This window comes from Scardinius erythrophthalmus (assembly GCF_964197995.2).
Source record: "Scardinius erythrophthalmus genome assembly, chromosome: 2".
In the NCBI taxonomy this organism is placed as follows: domain Eukaryota; kingdom Metazoa; phylum Chordata; class Actinopteri; order Cypriniformes; family Leuciscidae; genus Scardinius; species Scardinius erythrophthalmus.
This window is the reverse complement of record NC_138222.1, coordinates 70,568,469-70,579,856: the sequence shown is the minus strand read 5'-3', so window position 1 is coordinate 70,579,856 and position 11,388 is coordinate 70,568,469. Positions and strand designations below refer to the sequence as shown.

Sequence of the window (11,388 nt, the reverse complement as noted above, 5' to 3'; positions counted from 1 at the left end):
ATGTGCAAATCAAAAACAATTTGAATACACTTATGAAAACTTTTCCTATTTTTCTTTTTTCATAGTCGATTTTAACTCAGTTTAACTCTTCACATACTGTAATTTGCAAATTATTAATTATTAAATTTTTAGCATTTTAAAAATGAAATACATTTTTTTAAACAAATTTTACAAGTGTAAAAAAATTATTATTTTTTTTATAATCTTATGGAGAAAATTTCCTATTTGGTTTTTCATTGTCCATTTGTTGATACTCATTTCATCTGATTTATAGTATTTATATTATTATATTGTTAAAAGCTCTATATAAATGAAGGTGACGACTTGATTTAAATGATTGATTTAGTTTAATTTATTGCTGTATTTATTATATTAATAATTAAATTAATGGAATTTTATGAATTTGATAAAAACATGACATACATTTAATAGGGTTAGAAAAACTTTGCCCTTATAAAGGTAAAACATGCAAATATTGTCCCTTGATGGAAGAGACGCAGAAGTGTGTTAAACGTGTGAGAGCATGTGTGAGAAGTGTGTGACTCTCTCTCTGTGTGTGTGTGTGTGTGTGAGAGAGAGAGTGTGTTAAACGCCTAGACACACTGAAAGGTTTGGGAACCACTGCAGTAAATGGTAACGGTGGCCTCTGGAGGTCAAACTGGGAATTAAATAAGCCGTTTTATATTAAATTTATTTAATATATGAGGTTTAAATACAGTTTGTCCAAAAAACTCTAACTTAACATAAAAAAAAGAGATCACATTTTAAAAATATATATTAATAACAACACCTGAGTGGGGGCCTCAACAAATACTTGACAAATGCAGTCACAACCTTGCAACTATGTTATTGAAATTTAATACATAAAGTTATACACCCTTTCCATTCAACTTTTGTCCGACAACAACAAAATAATAACAAACAAATTAAAAAATAGTTTCGCTTTTAACACCTTTTACATGACACTGTTTCTTTTCATGGTCATAGGTTAAAACCTTTATTTGCAGGTCATTCTCTTCACACGATCCCGACCGAGACCAGAACACGGGGATGTTCTCTGTAAATCATCAGTGAATTCACATTGGGCTTTTTTTACGCTATTCAGGAGCCAGTAGACACTGACGATGACGAGCAAGCCGTGTTGCTGAGGGTGATGATCGAGATGCAGTTTGACCAATGTGTGCGTTACATACACGACCGACCGACCAATGGTGAGAGCGAGAAGGCGAGACTAAACACACACACACACACACAGAGCAGTCATGAATCAGACGTCAGCAGGAAGAGTTTGCTCTCAGTTCTTCACTGATCCTCATTAAAGCTCGTTAGAGTAATGAAGAGTGACACTGAAGCCCATCATGTGCTATTATTACCAGTGGATTACACAGAGTTAACGTGTGTTTAAGAGACGGACGACACACACATCACGCTCTGACCCTGAACACACAGCACAAGTCAATCTGCTCACACACACGGTCATCTCCACAGCGTCTCTGTGTGTGTGTGTGTGTGTGTGTGTGTGTGTGTGTGTGTGTGTGTGTGTGTGTGTGTGTGTGTGTCATTTAATGCACGTCTGTGCTAAATCTCACAGCACTGAACATGAGAATCGTAAATTGGTTATGACTCTTCGCGTGTCGGTCAATGAAATGAATGTACTAGGCTAAGTTTTAGTTTGATAATGTTTTTTATTTAATATTTTGTATTTTTAGGGGATTTTATGGTACTACATTATATTTATGCTGTATTTATAATCCATTTATTCACTTTTTGAGCATACCGGTAGACCTGAAAATTAAATGTCCATCTTAAACTGTTGTAAATCTTGAATGTTTTAGAGCGAAAGACTGAAGTTTGATCCATAAATCTAAACAAGTTGTGTTCCAAATTTGATCTTGATATTTCTTAAAATGATCTTTCAGTAAGATGTTGTTCGGCTGCAGTTCCAAACGCTTCCACTAGAGGAAACTCGTCTCTCATTTCCAATGCGCTCGTTTCTGACCGCGAGGAGCTCAAGTGGGACTGTTAGTTACAGGACCATTTAACCTTTTCGAATTATGTCCATGATTTTTGTGTGTGTTCACCAAGTATCAAGTTTCATATTCCGATGAAGTTACAAATTCTAAAAAAACAAAACGTTAAATTTTTAGCACCCGAGGGTTGTGTTTAAGGTGGAACTCAGCAGCAGCGTGTTCTCATCAGATACCTGTCCGAAGACGCTGCTCAGAAGGTTATTGTACACCTTGTTCATCACTTCATCGTTCGATTTCTTGCTCTTCTTCTTGTTGGCGTCGGAGATCGAGGTCTTGCGAAGGGCCGGTTTGGGGGCGGAGCCTTCAGCTGATTGGCTGGATTGTGTCAGAAGGAGAATATGCAAATGTGTGAGAAACTCAGTAACTAAAAATGGAAGTTTCTATTTCATGTAACACTGACTAAAAACAATAACAATAAAATACACACAAAAATAACATATCTTTCCTTCACGGGTCAAAATGACCCGAAGCCATAAAATGATACTTTTTTTTTTTTTTTTTTTTGTCCAGAAAGCTTATTTCATTTAATTTTGATCATTTTTCTTCTTTTTTTCCCCCTTTTTTTAATTTTCTTTTTTTAATGCAATTTTTTTGTAGATTTTTTGTTCTTTTTATTTTATTTACCTTTAAATTACTAGATTTGATCAATAAATAATAAATAAATAGTAATGTAAGCACATTCCTTACATTCTTTCAACTTAAATTCAAAATAGCTCACAATTTCATGCATAACCCTTTTAATTCAGCTCTAAATATCTTACATTGGGCGTCTCTGCCGACCTCTTGTGGAATAATAATAATATAACATGATATTTCATGACTCTAGATGGCCTTATAGCTCTATATGGAGCAAACGAGCTGTTCCTCTGGGTCTTAAAGTCAGTTCTACTAAAGTGTGCATTCAGATACACATGTAGACATTATAAAATTATTTTTTTGGTAAAGTTTTAGCATTTTTAGTTTGAATCTTGAGCATTTTAGGATTATCTATGTGCACTGAAGCATTCCTCACATTCCATTCATTCCTAAGGGGTCAAATTGACCCGCGAGTGAAGGATTTGTTACGTTTTTAAATTTCAACCTCAAAACTCCTTTTTGTTTGTGTATTCGTGCGACAAAAGTCCAGGGGTCTTGGACCCCTCTGATGAACACTCAACTTTTTACATTTTTTCAAAAATGATTTCCGGGTCAGAATGACCCGAGGGAAGGATGAGGGTTTTTAACAAAAGCGTTTCCCAAAAGCATCGTAAGCCTAAGTTGATCGTAGAGACCATCGCTGGCAACTGTTCTACCTTGATGAACATGTTCCCGTACCTGTCAATAGATGGCGCTCTGTCCGCTCTCTGTGCCATGCTGTCGCTGTTAAGGACAGACACAATCAGTGTTGTGAAGATATTAACACCAGATAACAGGGAACGTTCTGGAAGGATTCACTCAAAGTAACGTTCCTGTAACATTAATTCAACATTATAGTATAACGTTATCAAAACGTTACGCAAAAACACCATTCATACGTCGTTCATGGAGCGTTTTTACTGAAACATTTTAGTTGGATGTTCATCTGTTTTTTAAACGTCACTACCCATAATGTCTGCATAATGATAGCCTACAGCAGTTTACTGTAATCAGTGCAACGCATAACATGAGTAATGATAGACTCACAAACACACTTTACGTTTTAATCAAGAGTGTTTTACTAAAGCACTTCCACTTTATGTTTCAGTCCGTTTGTCTCTGGAAGTAAAGTGTAGTAGCAGGACTCTTGACACACTCATTTCTTCATTCCCATCACATGTTTGAGTAAGCATCATGAATTAGGTGTCATTAAAAATTCTCAAAATTCATCCTGTGAAAAACATTGTGAAATCGGACACTGCATTACAATGGAAACCGCACTTTAAAACCTTTCAGCGGCTCAATGTTTGATATCAACTTCAAATTTGGAATCAGACGTATGACTTTGATTTCATGGCAATCTAGAATACAAATTATTTTGTAATTTTGTATAAAATAAAAATGTTTAGTTCAGTACATTTGCTTTACAATAAACTTAAACTTCTATAACTTTTCTACACTTTCTTCATTTTCTGAAGCTGCTTCTGCACTAATCTGCTGAGATCTGCACTTTAAAGCATTCATGAACTACGAGCATCTTCATGTCCACAAGCTCAGACGGAGCGGTGGAAGTTAAACACACACACACACACAGAGCTGCTGTCTTCTTACCGTGAACACGAGCTCCTCCAGCAGAGATGAACCTCTTCTCTCTGTGCGTCAGGAGATCTTACAGTGATTAAGTGGATGAACAGCACAGATTAGACCAGGAAACATGTGGGCATGGCCAACAGAAACACAACCTTCTCCTTTATAGACACAACCGGAGCTTTTCTGATGGAATGTCACAAAAAGAGAGAGAAAAAAATTAATATTTATTGTGATAATTATTAATTGTGATTTAATGTTTAACGTTTGTACTATACACTGTACACGAACCATGTTCAAACATTAGGCATTTGAACATTAATAAGCGCTAAACTAGCACTGACCTCGAACCAATGTTCTCGAATCACTCTATTGTTCAACAGTGAAAGATGTTTTGCACTCAACTAAATCAAGGTTACAATCAGCCGAATCATTAAAATCCACATTTAGACATATATTTTGAATTATCAAATAAAAAAATAAATGGAATTCATGTCGATATATTTTTTTCTGAAGTGACTCCAACGAAAAACGTGTGATTGTGAACTTAAGTATGTTTTTTTTATGCTTGCAAACCTTACAGAAAATGACATTAATGATATACAACTTTGTACACAAAATATATCAACAATATGTTCAGTAACATCTGTGAACGTATGTGCTTATACTGTATGTTCACATTTTATGACGCCTGTGTTTTATTTTTGTTTAACGAGGGTCATTAAACTGACGTTAAAGTGAAAATAAAGCAGGAGGAAGAACAGGAGCATGCTTGTTTCACGTTGATTTTCATCTGTTTTTGTTGATTTTATATCGAAAATAACTATATTAACAGACGAGTCTTTGTCTCCGGTGAGTTTCTGTTTCCTCGTTGACCACGACAGTCTGATTGATTATATCTCTCGTATCATTCGTGTGTTTCTGGAGAAATCCCTCAGAGTTTGTTTTATTCGAGTCTGTCAGGAATGATGTCGATTATCATCATCGCTTTACTGGTGAATCTCCTCATAGAGACTTCTGGGAAGAACAAGTTTGGATTTAATTCAGTTTTATGGATTAAATATTCTACATAGACCGGTATAGATCAACAAATATATATTTACAGAGTAATTCGTATATGTGAACACCTTTTATTGGCAGAGGTGGACAGTAACTAAGTACATTTACTTGAGTACTGTACTCAAGTGCACTTTTTGAGTATCTGTACTTGAGTATTTTTTTTTCTGGAAACATTTTACTTTAACTTCACTTCATTTGAAACACAAATATCGTACTTTTTACTCCACTACATTTCTGTCAGGGTCCTTGAGTAGAAAGTAGTAACATCTCTGCCAGTTAAATAACAATTATATGAGCAAAGAACTTATGAACAAACCTTTGGCGCACAATGTTTAGAGGTGCTGTATATAAGTTTTTGACTGTACTAAAGCACAAAAATACCATAATATATTTACTTAAGTAATGTCAATATGTACTAGTAGTATACTTGTAAGTGTACTATTTTAATACCGCTTGGGACTAAATTGGCCCACTTTTAGTATATAAAAGTATTTGTTTAAGTGTAAGTGTAACAGTAGTAAACTTTAAGTGCACAACTAGTTCATAATTACGTTTCATTTGAACTTAATGTTTGATGATCACGTTATTTTACATTTGAGTGAGCAATCTTCTATCACATGGTTCAGCTTCTTCTTCTCCTGTGTTTTGATCCGGAGATTCTGCACTAGAAGAAGTGTCATAGCGCCCCCTTGACCGTATACCAGTGAAAACATGGATAGCTGGAAAATTCACTCAATGGTGGGGAAAGAGTAAAGTAGATTAGAGTAAATTCCTTTACACAACCAGTGGACTAGCCTACCCAAAAATTCAGATACGCAGAATTAGACACATATCTGTTTTATATCAATATTTTAATCAATATTTTCAAACAATGTTAGTTTCATAAGACTGTATATGAAAAACGATGTAAAAAAAGTATATTTAATAGGCTACTCGATCAAAAGAGTTAACACAACTACAAACCAAGTATACTTTGAATAATTAAACTTTTAAGTATATCTCGATCAAAAGATTGAGTACAAGTATAGGCCAAATATACTTGGACTTTTCTCTCAGTATAAGTCAAGTACACTTAAGTGTAGTTAAGTATATTTCTGAGAAGTACATAAAGTATATTTCTGACAAGTATATAAAATGTAGACTGAAAGTATGCTTTCTTCTTTTTAGTTGAAAAGAAGTATAGTAATAGAACACTTGAATAAACGTATTTTTCGTAAGGGAGTTATTGTCGCTGTGTACAAGATCAGGTTCAGTTCCATGCTTATTTTATTTACTCTATAAGCTATTCCACCCGAAAGCTTGTTACTTTATAAACTTGAACATGTTAGTTTATAAGACAGTGTGTAATATTATGTTTTTTTAAAAAAGTATTTAATAATCTACTCAATCAAAATAGTAAACACAAGTACAAGCCAAGAATACTTAGAATACTTAATTATACCTTTAAGTATATCTCGATCAACAAGTATAGGCCAAATATACTTGGACTTTTCTGTCAGTATATGTCAAGTATACTTAAGTGCAATTTGAAGTATATTTCTGAGAAGTACATAAAATGTAGACTAAAGTATACTTTCTTATTTTTAGTTTAAAAGAAGTATAATAATAGCACACTTGAATAAACTTATTTTTCGTAAGGGTGTACTTTCCCTAACCTGGTTATTAATCTGTGGTCCTGCTCTAAACTTGTGTATTATGAATATTGTTGGCTCTGATGACAAACTGCTTGTTCCTCATTTGTAAGTCACTGATAAAAGCCTCTGATAATGAATAGATGTAAATCTTCAGCCTTACAGGAGGAATAAAAGTCTTCATGCCTTTAAAATCAAGGGTCACAAAATATAATGTACAAAATAGTTATATTTCTTTTTACTGTATATTAATGGAGCAACATGATGTATAACATGTTTAATTAAAAATCTCTAAAGACTCCTTGACCAAATACTTTGGATATTTAACAGATGATCGTTGTACTTTGGGTTCTTACATTTCTTTCATAAAACATTGTAACTAATATTGAAATGCACATTGATTGATGTTTCTGTGTTAATTAAATAAAACACACAATGATCTGAAATGTAAGATCTGATACAGATGACTGAGGGTGAATCCACAGAACAAGATGCTTAATGTAAATACAGGTGCAAAAGAGTAAATACAATTTTCTACAATTTACTCAATTAGTTTTTCTCAGTCGCTTTGGTGCATTTCTCACATCACTATTTACATTTGCACAACAGTTAATGCAGTTCTCAAAACAATTAGTACAAACGGCAAAACCTAGTTGATAACCTTCAAAAGCGTGTCACTTGCTCAAAATGGATAACTCATTCCTCAAACGCAAGTATTCATGTCAATGAAAGTGTCAGTGTCATCAAGATGAAAAGTCCTGACGCCATTGTTTATGAACAAGATAGTCAAATGGCTTTGTCATGTTTTCATTATGACAGTTTACTCTGTAAATGTTTTCCAATGATAAAAGTCAGATCTTGGTGACACTGCCTGAAAATGCTCAAGACAGCACTATAGACTATTTGCACAGCCTTTTGAAAAATACAGTAAAGTTAAACATTACTGTATTTATGAGGTAACTGAGTACAAGACACTGAATATGTATATTTCACATTTTTACTGCATATGCTCTTTGCAATTCTAATTTGTTCACAGCATTGTGCAAAAGAAAAAAATACACCCTTATTTACAACAAACATAAACTCCCTTTGGGTAGAGCTGTGCACAACTGTACACAATATTGCAGAACATATTGGAACTGAACATACAACATACATGGTACTGTAATCATTCATACACATCCAGACGTTCCTCATCAGTGAAAGCTGAGATTCACCTGAGAGAAATTGTTCAGTTTAGGAGACATTTTCAGGAAAAAAAAAAAAGATTTAAAAAAATGTGTAAAATTTGTTTGACAGATTTTGACAACTAGTTCAACATTTTTGTATGTAATGACTCAAGCAATGAAATGAGGACTATTAGTTTTATATGGAATGACTATTCAGCATTCACAAGTATAGTTAATTTTGACTGACATGACATAAGCAAATGATAAAGTTATAAAACAGCAGAGAGTTGTATGAAAGCAATTGATGCATGTCCAAAAGCATTTGCAGTTTGTTGGAAGGAATGAGAAACTGCTACTATGATGTGCCCAAATGACTACATGTTGTGGAGGTTGAACTAACTGTTGTGCAAATGTAAATAGCGATGAGAGAAATGCACCAAAGCGACCGAGAAAAACTGTAGTTCAACCACCAATCAACCAGTTGTCTAAATTGCTCAAAGGTGCATCTCATGCACAATCAATTGGCAAGCATATATAGACAGACCACAACACAGAGTTGCAATTTTCCAATAATGGATGGACCAGGAAACGAACAGGGTCAACAGCCAAGAGGAGGAGGAAGAGGAGGAGGAGCAAGGATGTGTGGTGGAAGGCCAAACAGAGGAAGAGGCAGAAGAGGACATAGGCACATATCTGATGACATAAGGGCCACTATTGTAGACCCTGTTGTCAATCATGGCCTTACAATGGCTGAGGCGGGTCGAAGGGTGCAGCCGAATATTGGGAGATCAATGTGTCCTCAATAGTTCAAACGTTTCGAAGAGAGAACAGGTGTGTCCACCAATGTACAGTGCACTGTGACTGTATATAAGCAGTATACTGTATACTTTCTACAATGCTTTGTAAGAACTGATTTTCCTGCTAAGACAAAACTCACCCTGCAATAAAACAATAAAGCCATAAAGCGCACTCTGGACAGAAGATAGCAAAGACAGAGCAGAGGACATTGTCCTGTACAAACTCTTCTCCTTCCTCATCTCTCCATCCCCCTCTCCCTCCTCCCTCCACCCTTCCTCTCTCCCTGAGTCACCAAAAGATCACTAAGAATGTCTATACAGTATATCACACATGATGTATCTTGTGAATCTATTATTTTTTCTTTTTCATGTTTGGTATCATTTTAAATGTCTCAGTGCGATTGGTAAAATGGTCTTAATTTCATTGCAGTCCTTGGTTTAATGAGGAAGATTGAGAACTTCCTCAGGGAAAGTGGACAGCAGCACATCCAGCTCCTCTACAAAGTTACTCAGCTGACCTGGGGGACGATAAATGACTACAATATGGATCTTACTGGGAGTTATAAGTTTAATAGCATGATATTCAAATGAGTTGTTGTTGCATAGAGAAGAGAGCGTGGAGTATTTGCAATTGTTAGAAACGAGGAGCCCTGTACCCCCGCCTCTCCCAGACTGGCGAGGGGAGTGAGAGAAGGAGAAATTGCTAGAGAGAGCAGCGGGGGTTGCTGAGTCTTCTGGACGAATCCAGGTCTCAGTCAAGCCCAGGATACTAAGAGTAGAATGAGATGCAAAGGCTGGAATGAAGTCAGCTTTATTGACTGCTGACTGACAGTTCCATAGACCCACGGAAAGAGAGAGAGGAGTGTGTGCGGATGAGAGAATGGGATGCAGATTGCGCTGCCTCCTGCGCGTGATGAAAGAGCGTTGTCGAGAGATAACAGGAATGTATTGAACACACATGTTGAGTAAGAAAAATAGGATAAAAGTGTGAAAGGAAAGGGAGAAGAAGATACTTAAGTGCCTTCCTGGTGTCGTTGCTTGGTGGAGTCGCAGGTCTTCACACGAGGAGTCTGAACGCTTCTGCGACAGCGCGCAATAATGCTTTCACCGCTTGAATGAGGACAGCTGTCTCGGCCCAGCAATTAAGCAAATAATCCGAAAATGGGAGAAATCGAAACTAGCTGCTGAGGTGCAACACTTATGTGCAATGAAACTGCACTACTTTTCAGACGAGGCTGTTATTCAAAGTAGGAACGCGTCTAAATAAAATACAGATTTGTGTGAAGATAAACACTTAAAATAAGCAGAGAATCGAAAATAGTCTTACCTTGAGTCAAATAGTACATATTAAGATATTAAGATAATAAGAAAAACCACTTGCGCGCTCTTGCCGTATCCACAGACTGACCGCTTGTCCTGGTTTTGTCCTGAATCTCCTCTAGTTTACTCGGCCCAGCAATTAAGCGAATAATACGAAAATCACAACTTATGCGTCGGAAGTGGCGTACGCCTCTGTCAGGCCCTGTTTTGTGCGTACGCAGCGGTTATAGGTGAGGCCCCAGAACTCAGTCTCTGACGAACACGCGCTGTTTGATTGACAGCTACAGCTATTGTAAACGGACTGTTCTTTGATCGCTTTTCTATAAATAATTCAATAACCGATTATTTACATCCTACTAAGAGAAACAATGTGAAGATGACATTTTCGTCACTGGTTTGATTTACTGACAGGACATAGAATATCTGACAGCACATGAATCATTACGTCAGAAATCACTGTTTCACAGATCAGGCATTAGAATAAACAATGTTGTGGCAATACTGTCGAGTCCATATCGTAAAAGCCTGCGCCGAGTTTGCGGACTGATTTACCAAAGAATCCAGTGAAATGTACTGAATACGAATAAATAATGTTCAACTGAGTCATTCACAATGTTGAAAATAAACAACCACATTCCCACATTCCCAGCATTAGAATCCTTTGGAAGGTAATGCTCTGTTTAGTGCAGTGGGTGACCCTGTGCTCTTCTCTCTTCCTCACCTCGCTAACGCCAGTGGGCGGGGGCAAAGCTGACGCCTTGCACTACCTTAATCACGTCATTAAGAAGCACATTCCAGGACGAGTCGTTCGCTGGGCCTGGTAACTATAAAAGCTGATTTTGGACTAACAAGGACGTTTTCAGTTCTGAAACGTTCAGGATATTCTTATAATATGATGACCTCTTATATGTCAAAACCTCAAGGAAAATTAGATTTCTCAGTTCATGACCCCTTTAATTTCTGCATTATTTTTACGGTAACATACTGTAGATTACAGTAAAAAAGCCTGGTGTTATCTAACAGAGTAGTGCACATGACTTGCGTGCGAAGCGCCCTCATTGGGCGTGACATCACGCAGGGCTCACCGATAGGCTGCTGCAGTTGCCGCGGGTCAGCCAATGAGAGCGCTAGTAAGCCCGCTCTAGGTCTGCTGGCTGCTGCAAGACGTTGACAATAAATA

The 11,388-nt window shown here is 36.5% G+C and overlaps 1 protein-coding gene across 1 annotated transcript in view; it reads right to left on the bottom strand.

Annotated features, from left to right (window-relative positions):
• Positions 1 to 4,293, bottom strand: part of LOC308685258 (calcium-binding protein 2) — a 12,937-nt gene extending 8,644 nt beyond the window's left edge. The window contains exons 1-3 of the mRNA XM_081356927.1: positions 4,257 to 4,293; positions 3,345 to 3,389; positions 2,204 to 2,345 (exon numbers count right to left, since the gene is read on the bottom strand). Coding sequence (XP_081213053.1) covers positions 2,204 to 2,345; positions 3,345 to 3,382 — 180 coding nt within the window. The 5' untranslated portion in view covers positions 3,383 to 3,389; positions 4,257 to 4,293. The remainder of the gene's footprint in view (positions 1 to 2,203; positions 2,346 to 3,344; positions 3,390 to 4,256) is intronic.
• Positions 4,294 to 11,388: the final 7,095 nt, after the last annotated feature.